Below are 15,612 nucleotides of genomic sequence, written 5' to 3'. Positions count from 1 at the left end.
TGAATCATGAAGTAACCAGCCCAAACTAGAGTTCTTCTTAAAGGGGCTGCGAAACACCGCTTGAACGGATGCCGGTCACACTTCAGATGGCTTCTTTATGGCACACAGATTCTGACTCATAAAGAATTACGAGAATCGATGCATAGGAATGGGAGTTATTCAATGAAGAAATTTCAAAATGCAAGCCAACAAAATGCTGCCCTCAACTCGATTTTCGCGCAGCTTCCCATTCCCATTTCACTCTCTCAATGACGACACTTAGAGTGACCAATCAAGGTTTGCACTCCATTGTTGCCTGTTCTCTAACTCGTTCATGCCAAGGCTGGCAGCGCCGTTTGCATGGTTACAACAACCATCTGTAGCCCGTCGCTTCTAACGCGCTGGTGGTCGGTCACGGCGAGCAAGGAGCGTGGGCTGATGACGGGAACGTGGCGCCATCTGGCGCCGCCGCCCGGTGATCCTCCACAAGCTGACGATGCGCACTGCCTGATAAATGAAACGAGCGCACCCTTCCTTGGGACCAAAACGAACGCTTATAGAGTGCAATGTCTCGATCGGATCGATTCCGCAAAGCCGCTCTCAGATACATAGAGAGTAGCCATAAGTGTTTAGTGCTAGGTCGTAGGATGTTTACAGAGAGGCGCAAAGTCATTCGATGCGAAAAGTAGTCACAGCCTCTGGTGGTGTATTTTTGTTTTACTTGCTTTACAATGCTTTTATCTAGGGCAAACAAGCTGGTTTTGTTAATGTAATATAAAACACAAAAACTTGACAAAACGTATCTCTAATTATTAACCCAATTTGCAGCATATTTACTCTTCTTCCAATCATCAAGCTCGCACAAAGTGATGTCATATCCACTGCTAAAAACCGCCACTGTATGGTGACACAATCAGCCCCATGAATTTGTTTTTGCGAGCTAATTAAAATATTAAAAACTGCTGTATATGTGTTACGACCGATGCTAATAGCATCATTATAACTCATTTTATGCAACTAACAGGCAAAACAATGCGCTGAAAATGCGTTTCGGGGCCCCTTTAAACACCCAGAGTGGCTCTTCTAGCGAGTTAATATTTCATGAAACTTTTAGCGCTTGCAAATGAGAACGAACATCCCTTAGAAAAATGACCTATAGACAGTCTATAGACTTATTATAGACTATTGCCTTCCTACAGATATTTATTTTGTCTATTCAGTCTATAGACTGTATACAGACAAAAGTCTACTAAAAGTGTATGGCCATAAATTTATAGATTGTCTATTAGCTCACCATAGGATTTGCATTGCCTGTCTAGGGTTTGTCTATAGAGAGCCCATAGACTTTATAGACAGAAGTCAATGAACAGTCTATGGACTGTATAAAGAAATTTTTATAAGGGATGAAGAAGACACCACGTGCGCTTAAACCCCCTCGTCTTCCTGTCCCCCACGCGCTTTTGTTAGAGGGGCCCGAATTTGGAAAAAAAGGCTGCTGCTGCTGCAGCTAAGGGAGCTTGCAAAAGGGGCATCGTGCCCTTTCTAACAGCCGCACAGCCCCAGGTGATGTCAAAAACTGGTAGCAGCCGACCAGCCCCTCTTTCTTCCACCCCTCATCCCCAAGGCACACAAAAGTAGGAACACCTGTAGGTTCCCATACAAAATGAGCTCACTGCGGTATTGTAGTTGGAAGCAAAAATGGCGCGGTTTTTAGTTGGGCCGTACTAGAGTGTGCTAGAATGCTAGTACACTCTAGCCGTACGCAGTCAGCTTGCGTACGCATCTCTTACTGCGTTGCGTACGTTGTGAATAGTGTAAACACGACACTTTTAGTTGGCCGTGCCGTAGCGTCCTTCAGGCGCTGGATGGATGGATGGATGCGGCTGAATCCTTTAAATCGGGCGGTGGCTCAAAGCCATGACATGAAATTTACTCTTCTCTTGATTTTAGCCACCAATCAGATAGCCTTCGCTTGGTTATTTCTACCCGCTTAAAATCCCCTTTCCCTTCACTGTCCTTAAACCCCAATGCCTTGGCTAAATCAGCCCCGCTGCTTTCCACTGTAGGGTGAAGCCCTTTACAGAAGAGTATCAAGTGTTCGGCCGTTTCCTCCTCGTCTTCGCACGCAACACACAACGTGTCTATCTCGTGGTACCTGAGTCTATATGTCTTAGTCCGCAAAACTCCCGTCCTGGCCTCAAACAACAAAGAGCTTCCCCTACAATTATCATAGATATTTTCTTTGGCACTTTCCTGCTTAAAAAACCTCTATGTTCCCAGTGCTGATTTCGTCAGCATCCCTGTTTTCCACAGTGCTCTTTGTTCTCTTTAACCCTTTTCTTAACCGATAATTGCTGACTCACCCCCCCCCCCCCCCCCCCCTCTTACTGCTGTCCAGATATTTGCTTGTCAATTTTCTAGTTCGCTTTTTCCATTTCGTATCAAGATTCCTTATATACAGGTATCTGAAAACTTTCCTAGCCCACAGCTTTTCACCCATTTTTCTCAATCGCTCCTCAAATGCTATCTTACTGCTAGCTTCTCTGCTCTCGAACGACGCCCATCCCATATCACTCTGTACCCCCTGATTTGGTGTATTGCCATGTGCTCCCAAAGCTAGCCTCCCTACGCCACGTTGTTTAATTTCTAACCTTGCTTGAACATCTGGACTCATGCACAGGACCGCATTAGCGAAAGTCAGGCTAGGAACCATCACCCCTTTCCAGATCCCTCTTACCACTAAATACCTATTGTAATTCCCCAGAGCCCTATTTTTCATGACCGCTGCATTCCTACTAGCTTTATTCATTACATACTTTTCATGCTCTGTCAGATACTCAGCACCGCTATTTATCCACACCCCAAGATATTTGTACTCATCCACTACTTCTAGCGTGAACTCCTGTGTTCAACGCTCGCCGACGTCATCATTAAATATCATGACTGCAGATTTTTCCTTACTAAATTTGAAACCAAGACTACTACAGTCGGATACAACTTAAGTCTGCAGTGAAGCTCCGCCCACATTCAGGACCGGCGCACAGAATTCCTCCACGGCAAAAATGTAGGCCGTTGTTAAAACTTCTCTTGTCACTTATTCAAGAAGCTAACCATGAGAAAAAAAGTTATAAGCTCTAGAATTTTGATACCTGGCTTGTTTAATAAAGTCAAATATTAAAAAGTTGATTTCGTTAGCTTTTGTGACTGGCTAGCGGAGTAATACAGTACGCAGCGTGCCGTGGCCCAGTGTTAACAACTGCTGTTTTTTTAAGTTGTAGCCTACTATAAACTTGAAAGCACCGTGTTTGAAAGCAAGAGTAAACAGTAGCGCCATCTAGTGCCAAGACGTCAAAGCACGACAGCGCTCGGTTGAAGAAATTTTCATCCGTGATTACTGATAACTAGGGTGAGTGCATTGCGAGCCTTCTTTTGTTCCAAGAAGAAAAACTATGCAAACTGAAGAAAATATAAGCACTGACTAAAAGCTAGAAAATTAACTGAAAAACAGGGGCTATAGTTATCGCTTATACCGCTGCGTGTGGGCAAGAGTAGGCGAAATAAAAGCGAACGGCTACCATTTGAGCGAGCTATTGCGTAAGACAATCCAACGGCGACATGCATTTATTCCGAAGCGGGCGAGCTGGGCGCCGCCATGTTCTCTACGCAGCACGTAGCGTCCCACGTTGCGTCCGCAACGCGCGGCTCTCGAAGAACGCAGGCGTCATGGCTACCGCGGCCGCAGACGAGAAAAGGACAAGGCGGGAACCTCGATGGCCGAGGCGAGTGGACATGCCAGGCACCCTAGCATGGATGGATGGATAAGGCTGAACCCTTTAGTGGTTCGAGCCGCCTAGCCATGATTTTGACACCGCCCTCTATCATTCCATTCAAGCAACTTAAACCTGGCTACAGCGCTCTGAATCTTTATCAGTCAACTAATTTGCGACCCTTAAAAAAAACAAGAAAGGATAAGGACCTAGACCTGGTTTAGGTTGCCCATAGATTGCTGTTAGTACTGGCTGCGCGAGTTGAGTGCAGTCTGCCAGTGACCGTTTGCCAAGCTGTCAGCACAGATACGTGCATAATCGGACAAAGCACCGAAAATTTGTGACCCGCATTGTGAAGATTCACTACACTGCTGCAAATCAACGCATGGTTGCGATCGATTGTTTGTTGATTTTTTGCATCGCGTTGATACCCGCAAACGTTACGCCGCGCTAAAAAAAAAACTCATCCAGACTTACCTTGTTGGTTGGTAGTTTTTTTTTACTCACTCGATATGCGATATATGACAAGAATTGAGCACAATAACAAGCTGACAAGAAATAACGATCAGCGCGCAGCAATGCGTGCATCTGAAAGACGCAACAGAACGACACCGGGGCCTGTCCTCTCACCAACAGTAGAACGAGTGTTCAGTCGACTTCACGCAGAAATGAGTTGGACACATTCATTAACATGAACTCCGGGCAGCGTCCGCTGTCAACCATCCATTCGGTCTTCGGGTCCGTCGAGGCGGAGGCGCCGTCGCCAGCTGCATTCTCCGCGGGGGCCGCTGTGGAAGCGGAAGGCTTAACCGCACCCAGCAGGTGGTTGCCACCTTCATCGTGCGCCGAGGTATCAGTTTTAAGCGCACTGAGCTGCCTGACAATGTCCTCAGTGCCGTCAGATTTTCTTCCGGAGCTCGAAGCCCTCACAACGTCCATGGCTGGGACATCTCTAGGCATTCTGTCAGGGCGGAATGGGCAGCACACATAGTGTTTCTCGACGTGCTGAAGTGTAGCCTGGAACTGGCAGCCATAGTCGACGTTGAAGCAGTGCGCAAGCATGCCAAACACGAACCCGGCGGAGATCTGTTTAGAACGGACTTCTTCAAACTTGAAACGCATTCCGTCCCTCGGGCAGAGAGCGCCAGAAACTCCATCGTAACCAAAGGACCCGACCTTTGCCAGGCAGCCTATGCACATGACGTGGCCGCAGCGGAGAAATTGTGGACTTGCCGGCACCTCGTCGCACATCGAGCACATCCACAGCAGATCCTTCACGGGCTGCACGAACCTGATCGGCCGGCGGTCGAGGCAGAAGCCGAAATCTTTGAGCACGTAGCGATCACCGCGTACCCGCGACAAGCTCCTCGCGGCCTTCCACTGCTCGCGGTCGTACGGTATCGCTGCGTTTTGCGCGACATTGAGACGACTGCGCAGCCTCGATCGCATCTTCCAGCCGTTGACGGGCTTGAGAAAGCTTGCGCCGCGATCCTCTTCCATAGCTGGGCGGACGGTGCGAAGATTTTGCGGCTCGAACTTCTGACCGGAATGGAACTCGCGAGCTGTCACACGTCGTAGCTGCCGAGAGGACACAGGGAAAGACCACCACGCCGCTCTTCTTGACCACTTCACTGTCTCGCGAGTCGCGGGTGCTGCCGGGACGGTAGCCTGCAAGTGGAGAGAAATTCCAGGAAACGAGCCTCCGAGAGGTCAAGCAGCGCCACCTAGAGGAAATTGGCCAAGGTGAGGCAGGGCGCCTGGAGAAATCTGAAGAGATGCGATAGACCTACAGAGAAGGAAAGAGAAGGAAATAGCGTTTTCGGATCTGGGACCGGATTCCGCAACTGGCATAAAATCTGTCGAAAGTTACAGTGACGTCAAAATGACGAAACGAAGAAACGTCTCCGACTGACGCAACGAGGAATCGGCCAATTACAGCAGGGCGGCGCCTGAGTGCATTTATTTGCACGGCGAGGAGCCGTTTGCTAAATTTTTGTAACAAGACTTAAGAAATACGCAAAGATAAAAAAAATTAACATTTTAGTTTGCCAAAGAATTGCTTTAAAGTTCGAAAATTTTAAGCAAAACAAAAAGTGTTTGATAATGTGCTATTAAGTTTGCTGGCGGGTAACTTTTGCCGCCACGGGGAAGCGCTGACAGCGGTAAAACGTCAAGCCGCTTTGCACGAAAGCAGCCGATTCCACGCCGTGTTCTTGTTTCTTTCCGCGGCGCCAGAAATGTGTGGTTGACCCAAGTGCGCAAAAAAATGTGAACGAATGCAGTGAAGGTTACGTGCCTGCCGAGCGAACTTGCAAGGAGCGCACGGACCGAAATCGACGAAGACAACTTTTTGATGTCTGTGTTGTTCGGCTCTTACGATCGATGACAAAAATGCCAAAAGGTGAGGTGTTGCAGTATGTGACGAGTGGTTGTTTGTTTCTTTCCCCTTGGGAAACAGAAGACGACCACGAAGTGCCAATTGCTGGTAAAAATACAGTGCTTTGTCAGCATAAGCGTGTCTTATTTATGTGTAGTTGTGTGTCACAGAGGTGACGACGGAACCCACCCCTTCTGCGCACTAACTTTAGAAGTTGCCTCCAACACCCGCTGTACGCGTCGTATGGTTGTGTACACCGCCGCCATTTTCTGTCAAAAACGCAACGGTCAAAGTGACCGCCTTGAGAGTCTGAGACTGTCACAAAAAGTGTCAATTTCCGCCTGCATAATTAGGTGTGCAACGTCACCACTTCTGCCACATCCGTGACGTAATCTGCAGCCACACATGACGCAAAAAAGCAAAATGGCCTCCGGCCACGACCGACCAATAGGAGCGAGGCTTATTGACATCTTTTTGACAAGTTTTTGACAATTTTCCTAATTGACAGTTGCCTATAATATGGCTCCTGGTCGGTCAACATCGCGTCGAGCGACTCCGTCCACAGTGACTAAACGGGTACTGCACTCGTCGATTTCACTTTGCCTGGTGTCCACTTTTCTCCTGCGCCGTAGTTGCGCACATAGCATCTCCCGGGGCGAAGTACTATACCAACTGGCGGAATCAGCCGCTGGATTCTTGGGCGTTTTATGGCTCCTGGGAGGCAAACACATATCTAGTTTCGTAAGCAACCGGCATTAAAGAAGAAGTTCGGACGGTGAAAACCGTGAAGCTCGTGGCGAATTTCCGCAGTTACAAAGAATTCACGCTAGAACTGTTGCCAACTCCACACCCGGCATTCTCTTCAAGCCCTCTTTGATAGTCCTCACGGCCCGTTCTGCGAGACCATTGCTCTGAGGGTGAAAAGGCGGGGTACGAATATGCTCGATTCCAGTTTTCTGTAAAAATAAAGCGAACTCTGACCAGGTAAAGGGTGTAGCGTTATCCGTAAGGGCGGTGCGGGTCAATCGAAACCTGCTGAACAAGGTTCGCGTGCAATCGGCAGTGGCATTAGCGGTTGCTCGAGATTAACTGGAATGGCTTCTATCCAATTGCGGTGTGCGTCGACGATTACCAACAGCATCTTGTTTGCAATAGGGCCTGCATAGCCGGCATGCAGCCGTGACCAGCTCTCTCGCAAAAATCGGCCACCTGACGGAGATTCTCTGCAGGTGGCATGGGCAGGGCCTGCACACAGCTTCGACAATCTGAGACCATCCTACAAAAGTCTTGATCCAGACCGGGCCACCAAAAATTAGCCCTCGCCCTTGTCTTCATAGTAGACGCACCCTGATGAGGCTCGTGTAGCATTTGCAACAGTTTCTCACAGGCCGCACTCGGTATCACCACACGATGGCCCCAGTACAACAGCCTCTTCTCCACAGACAACTCACGTCGCCTCTTCCGGAATTCCGCCGTTTCCCTGCTGTCACCTTCTACGGCGGAAACCTTATCCGTCAGTCACGCACCTGCATACAGCTTGCAAAAAACCGTCAGCTGCTGCGGGTGCTCGAATCTCGTGGTGGAAAACCACTGGTAGGTCCCATTCATCCATGATAAGCGCCGTTTCCGACAGATCATCGGTTTCCACTTGCGGCTCCTGCAGCGATTGAGGCAAGCGACGTATAGCGTCAGAATTTAGCATCTGTTTTCCAGGTTTACAGATAAGCTTGTACTTGTATGCCCCGAGCAAAAGCGCCCAGCGCTGAATTCGGGCTGCAGCCGTGACGGAAGTTTGACGACCCTGTCTGAAAAGACCCAACAAGGGGCGGGGGTCTGTAACAAGCGTGGACTCCCGTCCAGACAGGTAACCGCGGAACAATGTCACGCCAAATACCAGGGCTAAAGCCTCTCGCTCAATCTGGGAGTATTTTCTCTCAGGTGCGGTCAGCGTCCGTGATCGGAACCCAATTGGCCTGTCTTCTCCATTTTTAAGCGATATTGCTGCAGAACACTAAAAATGAGTGAAGGTTTGATGAAATACTGTAGCAGTGAATAAATGAACGGCAAAAAGGCTAGCTGATTTGATGAAGTCCAGTAGAAAACGATGGTACGGTTTCTGCGTCCAGGCAATGTATGAAGCAAGGTTGCTTAGTGAAATACCCGACACCTTCAGGTGCCGGATCCTTGTAGGCTTGAGAGCTGGGCAGTCCCACAGTAAGTGATGAATGTCACCTTCAATGTCCTCGTGTTTACATATCAGACACCCTCTCCGAGGAAACAAATATCGGTACTGAGGCCACTTCCGAGTGACGGCTGGTGTGAGGGCAACCCCGACCGGATCCTCCTAAGCGCAACCTCCTCTGCACGGGTAAGACCGCGGCGGGGGGTTACCGCACACGGAGGGATGAGGGCAGGTGTGCGGCGCCGGAGGGGTTTCTTTCTTGGTGAAAGGAGGGTAAAGTTGTCAAAATGAAGGAGCCGAGGCAGTGAAGAGTCTGGATTCGCAAGGCGGGTTGCTGAATGTGCCTGGCTTTGAGAAGTCAGCAGATCCCGCGGGACTCAGTCAATGCGTACTGGCAGCGTGCCGCGACCCGGTGGATGTCCTGACATATCGTTGGACAGCGGCTAACACTTCGTAGCAACCTGATAACTTGAAGGACGTCAGTGCGGAAGACAACGCGGGCCGCAGGGAGCATAGTTATGTCGGCCACGGAGCAGAGTGCTTCTTGAACTGCAACGAGCTCAGCACAAAAGGACGAAGGGGGTTCCGTAAGCTGAAACCTAGAGGTTTGATTCAGGGCAGGTCTGCGCAGGCAGTAAATTGCTGTTGTTGCTTCGCAGGCTTGTATGCTTGCGTCTACGTAGACAACAATGGATCCTTCAGGCAGGCAAGCATCGTGTTCCTCAAATTTCTGGAGAAGCAACGATGCCGAATGAGCAGATGTTGGACGGCGATTATCTGTTGGCTTGTTGTCGCTGAGCTGTACAAACTTACATGGGGGAAGAACTGGCGTTGGCGGCTGAAGAATGGAGTGTGACGTTGCATAAGTCCTCAGTGCATGCGTGTAGTGCGGTAGACTGGCCTTAAGGCTGCGCGCATTACGGCGCTGCTGCACCAGCTCATCAATGGTATTGAGCTGCGGATTCTCTTGTAAAGCTATGACCGGTGTGATGCGTGGAAGGCGCGTAGTGGTCCTCATAGCTTCTCGGTTCACGTCTTCAAGGCGATCCCATTGGGCTCTTGTAAGATGTTGTAACTGGGCTTGATAAACAAGGGCTGCAGAACTGCCCTCACCAATTGCCGTGCAACGAACGAGCCTGCGCCACCAGTTTTAGGAGCAATTTTTCTAATCAAACCCAAAGTCTGAATAGCTTGCCTTTTTGCCTGAGAAAGCCATGCAGTCACTGATCCTGATTGGTGAATCATTAAGCCAAGGATTTTTACACTCGGACTTTCCTGTAGTGGGGTGCCTGATAGAGAAAGACGGATTGGACTTGCAGCAAGTTTACGGCGTCTCCAGCGGTTGGCGACTGGCCTGTATGTTGTTTTCTGCACGGATAGCTGAAGTCCGATGGATGATGCGTAATTAGAGGTAGCATCCAAATGAGATTGAAGGGCAGCCTCCTGAGAACGCAGATCTTGGTGAGTACTCCACACCATGATGCCGTCAGTGCACTGAAGAAATTTTATGTCACGGATGTCATGCATGCGCCAAGCCAGCAGGATGAAAGCAATATTATATAACGTCGGCGAATATACTGATCTCTGGGGCACGCCGCAGAGAGGAACAAATTATCCGACCTCTTCGCCGCTGAGGCGTATTGCAAATTTTCTTCCTTCCAAAAATGATTCCATAAAACTACGCACTCTCAGAGGGAGCATGTCAATGGAGTTCTGAATGGCTGCATGACTGATGTTGTCATATGCTTTTTCAACGTCGATTGCTAAAACGGTACGCACATTGCGGCTGCGGGTAGATGACGAAACTGCAGATGCCAGGACAGCCAAAACGTCCTCTGCACCAAAATATGGACGAAAGCCGATTTGTGCGGGGTGATAAAAACCGTGCTGCTCTAGCCACCATGACAATCGTGTGGCTAGCATTTTCTTCGCCAGCTTGCACAGCGTAGGAGTTAAGGAGATAGGTCGCAAGTTTGCAATGTCCGTCGGAGGCTTTCCTGGTTTCGGGGATAGGAATCACGACAGCGGATTTCCAGCTCTCGGGCATGACGCCATCCAGCCATACTTTGTTTATGGTGTCTAGTGTTTGAGGGAGTGCGGCGCTACTCAGGTTCTTGTACACCTCGTACTGAATATTGTACGGGCCGGGCGCTGTTTTCAGTTTCGCATCATCTATTGCAGCCAGCAACTCAGTCAGAGAAAACGGACACGCAATTCCATCTGCGTCGACATCAGACGGTATTTGACATGCATGCGCTGGGATGCCTGGCATATTTAAACTAGCGGCTGAAGAAGGCACAGCATCGTATTTTGGTAAAAACTTTCGCGCTGCCTTCTTTGGCGAAATCATCTGGCGACAAGTTAGCCGCGAAGCATGTGGTTGCTTCTCCATTCATTCGGTGGAAAAGTGCAGCACCGACACCGTAAGGCAAAGCGTCGCATTCTAACATCAACTCCCGCTGCGAATTAAAGTACGCTAGCACTGGGGCTGAACACAAAGCATCCTTGGCCTCCTGAAATCCCGCGTATTCTTTGTCGTGCCAAACCCATTTCGCACCTTTTTCAAGAAGGTTGTACAAGGGTGCAAGTAAAGTGGAAAGGTCTGGCAAAAACAATGTAAAATGTAAGCATTCCAAGAAAGGAACGCAACGAGGCAACATTTCGTTGTACAGGGATTAGCCTTATCACCTCCAAGTGTCTCTTGAGTGGGTGTAGTCCACCAGCATCAATGAGGTGGCCAAGACACGTCACTGATTGTTCGCCAAACTTCCACTTGTCTGAGCGAAGTTTGATACCGTTCTCGCGGAAACGCTGCAGCACAGATTGCAGGTTTACGTTTTCAGCATCGCTGCTCTTTGCTAGGGACATCGTATAGATAAGCCCGAGTCCCTTTTAGTCCATGCAGCACCGATTCAATTTTCCGTTGAAACATCGCTGGGCCTGATGCGATGCCAAACGGTAACCTGGTGTAGCGAAAGAGCCCTTTTGTGTGTTTATCACTGCTAATTTCCGCGAGTCTTCATCTAGCTCGACCTGATTGTCAGCATCGCAAAGCTTCAAAATACTGATTTTCTTTCCTCCACATATACATAGGTTTTGCAAAAATGTCGTCTATGGCAGGCAAGGGGTACTGATCAACATCGCACACAGGGTTTAATGTAACTTTGAAGTCCCCGCAAATGCGGACTGTTCCGTCCTTAAAAAATGGAACGATGGGCGTTGCCCATTCGGAATGAGGGACTGAGGATGTTATGCCAGCTGAGACTAATCTGTCAAGCTCCTTAGACACTTTGTCACGAGGTGCAAACGGAATTTTCCTTACCTTGAAGAACTTGGGGTCTGCTCCGGCCTTGATGTGCAGTCGGGCTGGCGGGCCTTTCATGAGACCAGCGCCCTCCGCAAAAAGATCGGAGTGTTGCTGGAGCAGCGTCGGTACGTCTTCACAGGCTTGTTTCGACACGGGAGCCTTCGAATACACGCTCAGCACCTGAATGCGTTCGTCTGTTAACTTTTTAGCAGGTCCCGACCACAGACTGGGGTCCTTGCAGTCTAAAACAGTCGAACTGCACTGCACTGTCGTATCTTCATAAGAAACTGGCATTGTCAGTATACCGAAAAGCGGAAACTTTCCAAGATAGCATGAAAGCTGTACTTCCGGCTTTTGTAGCTGCGGCCATTGATGAGAGTGCGATTTGTAAATGATTTTGGGAATGGCGCAAACAGGGGAGCCGGTATCGATGGCCATCATTATTTTGATGCCATCCCACGCAAACGATTTTCTGATGAGGGGTTTGAGAGAGCGCGTGGTGGTCAAGCACCAGATCTGGGACGCGCTGCTGTCGCTTTCTTCGGTTTCTGTCGTCTGTGACGTTACTGCTAGCATTCACCTTGTTCCATTTGCCGCACACATTTTCGCTAAATGCCCTGGGCGTGCACACTTGTAATATTTGCGCTTGATTTGTGTACAAACCTTGGTCTTATCACCATGCTTACCGCAACATTTGCATTCTTGCACGCCCTGCGACTTCGTACGTGACTAGTATTGACCAGACAGCTTTAGCAATCTCGCTTGTTCTTACTCCGTAAAAGAACCTGGCGAATCGCGTTCAGCGCTCTCTGCGGCAAGGGCAAGAGCCTCGGCTTCTTAAGATTCAGATCTTCGCTTCGAAATAGGCTTCACCCTTGACTAGGCACGCCTGCCACTTATCTTTTTCGTCTTGAAATTCCGGTAGTCTGTGTGCCATGGCCGGTGGTCGGCTCCTTCTGCTTGGCTGTCGTGCTTGGGCACATATGCTAGCTTCCTTGCTGCAGCAGAATCCTCGTCGCCACTGTTACGATCGACCGGCCAAAGGCCGGCAGTTGCGCGATGAAAACCAGGCCAATTCGCAGAGCAAAAAGACGACGCTTTATTCCCAGCTCGGAAATATGTAGAGAAACGAAAACAGAGAAAGGAGGAAAGCGGGACCATCGACGCATGCGCGGTGAGGCGCAGCGGTCCGGATCGGGGTTATCTGCAGCAGGGATGTTATCGGACGGTGAGTAGGGCGTGACGTGTGGGCTAGCAGGGGCCGTCGCTTGTCTCGCTCCTTTATGCCTTCAGTTGGCAGAGTGACCCTTTCCTTTTCTCTCCCCCACCCCCTTTGTCCCCGCGATGACTCAGTAGTGCAAGATGTGAAAGCCGGCTGGTCGAAGCTGGTACCACTGGCCCTATGCAGGTGCGTAGCGCGCAGCGCTGTTCGCTGCTTGTCAGAAGGACAGTCGTAAAAAATAACGCAAATTCCGGACAGCTGGCAACAGAGTAACCCGACCACTGACTAAGAAGTGATTTTTTTATTGAGTGAAAATGCACACAATATATGCACTGGCGCCCAGCCGCGGGGAGCAAGCATTTTTTCTTCGCATGCCGTGCTGCCGCCTGGAACACTTGGAATCCGCGTGCATCGGGGATTCGGCCGGTAGCCACCGGGCGCCATACCCGCAGGAAACAACGTCTCAACCGAACGCCATATCTATTGTGCAGTTGCGCTTGGTAACGCTGCTCCAGCTGGCCGAGAAAACAGGAGCAGCGACGGATTAACTAGGTCGCGGGTATGGTTCCCCTCGATTCTGGGATCGAAGCTCACGAGGGCTTGTCAGTGCACGTTAAAGATCCCCAGGTGGTCGAAATTCCCGGAGCCCTCCACTACGGCACCTCTCACTTCATTTCTTCTTTCACTCCCTCCTTTATCCATTCCCTTACGGCGCGATTCAGGTGTCCAACGATATATGAGACAGATACTGCGCCATTTCCTTCCCCCCCCCCAAGCCAATTATTAGCTCACGACGTGTACGAAATGAACGAAACGCTCGAAGGGGAGTGACCGGCGTGGTATCGTAAGCCATCAATGCACGTGCCCCGACAGCATGGCACCACCCTCCTGCGAATGCCGATGTGGTGTCGACGTCACTGCTTCTGCTTCACAGACTCTCGCGGAGCCTGTCGTATAACTTTGAGTTCGGTTGGATCACCCTCCTTGATCACCAAATTCTTCGCCACAGCACTCTCGGTTGCGATCCAACTCATCGCTCATATGCATGGGTCCCCGGCCATCAAGGCATGCCAGGTAACGAAGCCGACCATGAGGCAGCCCGCGCACTCACTTACCGGGCAGCAAGCGTTCCTTGGGAGGACCTTAACCCGGATCACAGCCCTCTTCCTTCTTTTAAATATATTACTGAGCACTAGCGTGCCGAACCCCGGCGCTACCCGGTTCCTATGAAGGGACAGGGTAAAGCTGGCGAACGAACTCTCCTCAGGCTCTTTACAAACACCCTGCTGAGGCCGGCGGTTCTCAAGCACTTTGATTCTTCTTTTGACGGCCGCTGCTCATTCTGTGGGGAGGTGGCCGGCACCTTTCCCATGGTTTACGCATGCAGGAAAAATACTTCTCTCCCCCCAATCACCCCTTCCTCTACTCGAGAGGACTAGGAGGCGGCTCTGCAGGGCTGCCAGGAACTATCGGCCCAACAGGCCCTGGTTCGGCGGACCTGCGCAGCGCTCAGGACCAACGGGGTCCCGTAATGAGGGACTCCGCCTTGTGTTGTAAGGGGCGAGACCCACCGGCGGCCTCTCCCCGAGCACCTCTCTGCATATGTAGCTAAATAAATTATTTTCACCACCACCACCCGCTTCTGGTCTTCACTGGAACTGAAGGGTGCTGTGTTCACTTCGTTGACAAGGAATCACGGCGAAACACAACAACCAAGCCTGCGCCGGAAGAGTACGACCGCTATTGGAGGAGCCAGTGGCATTCTTTTACCTCCACTCGTGGAGTGGTGGTGCCCCCCTTGGCTCGAGCCCGCGACTATTGTCCGTATCCCCAGCCGGAACCGGAGCGAGCAGCTCCTGCCGGTTAAACGGACAAGATCGAAGGCACTCGGTGCTGAGGTGCGTTTCGAAGAGTCTGTCTGAGAATAGACGTTCTTAGCATACCAGAGACGTGCCACCGGACGCCGGCTGTGCACGCGCAGTGGCTCCCCCTCACCCCAACAATACCACTGCGCATGCGCAAGAGGGATCCGGTAAACCGGTATACGTCTCCGGTAGTACGCCTCCGGTATGCTAAGAACGTCTAATAGTACTACAAAACGTCGCAGCGTGTGTGTCTGCGCGTGCGTGCGTGTGAGTTTGTATATGTGTGCGTGTGTGTCTGTGTGCGTGCGTGCGTGCGTGCGTGTTAGAGAGAGAGAGTACTGGGTGGTACCAATAAAAGATGCCGTCCTCCTGCAACCTGGCAGGTGGCGAAAAACGGAATTGGTCCGTGTGCTGTGATCTTGAGTTCCGGGTTCGAACCCGACCGCGGCGGCTGCGTTTCGATGGTGGCGAAACGTAAAGGTGCGTTTCGGCATAATCGAAACGCAGCCACCCATACGCTGTGTGGTGTCGGTGCACATTGAAGATCCCCGGGTGGTCGAAATTATTCCGGAGCCATCCACTACGGCACCCCTTCTTTCACTCCCTCCTTTATCCCTTCATTTACGGCGCGGTTCAGGTGTCCGCCGATATGTGCGACAGGTACCGCGCCATTTCCTGTCCCCCAAACCAATTTCATTTCATTTTAAACGAACCAGCTTTATTATCGGTGAGGAGCTTCCCATTACATGACCTGCCTACGCCCATTTCTTCCTCTTGATTTCGACTGTAATTTCATTATCACGCGTTTGCTCCCTCACCCATTCCACCCTCTTCCTGTCTCAACTTACACCTATCATTGTCTTTCCATGGACAAAACTCTGCGGGATCCTGGTTCGAGGTAAAAGTACCCTTT

At 50.4% G+C, this 15,612-nt stretch overlaps 1 protein-coding gene across 1 annotated transcript; it reads right to left on the bottom strand.

The window, feature by feature from the left end:
- Positions 1 to 4,248: 4,248 nt before the first annotated feature.
- On the bottom strand, positions 4,249 to 12,742 carry LOC144111192 (uncharacterized). Its single transcript, XM_077644380.1, has 3 exons — positions 12,073 to 12,742; positions 11,628 to 11,963; positions 4,249 to 5,532 (listed from the first exon to the last, which is right to left on the bottom strand). Exon 3 carries the CDS (start codon positions 5,244 to 5,246, stop codon positions 4,395 to 4,397), a length of 852 nt encoding a protein of 283 aa, XP_077500506.1. The 5' UTR covers positions 5,247 to 5,532; positions 11,628 to 11,963; positions 12,073 to 12,742; the 3' UTR covers positions 4,249 to 4,394.
- Between the last annotated feature and the right edge of the window lie 2,870 nt (positions 12,743 to 15,612).

The sequence above is a fragment of the Amblyomma americanum genome, chromosome 11, assembly GCF_052857255.1.
Source record: "Amblyomma americanum isolate KBUSLIRL-KWMA chromosome 11, ASM5285725v1, whole genome shotgun sequence".
Classification (NCBI taxonomy): domain Eukaryota; kingdom Metazoa; phylum Arthropoda; class Arachnida; order Ixodida; family Ixodidae; genus Amblyomma; species Amblyomma americanum.
This window is presented reverse-complemented; position numbering and strand designations above follow the sequence as displayed.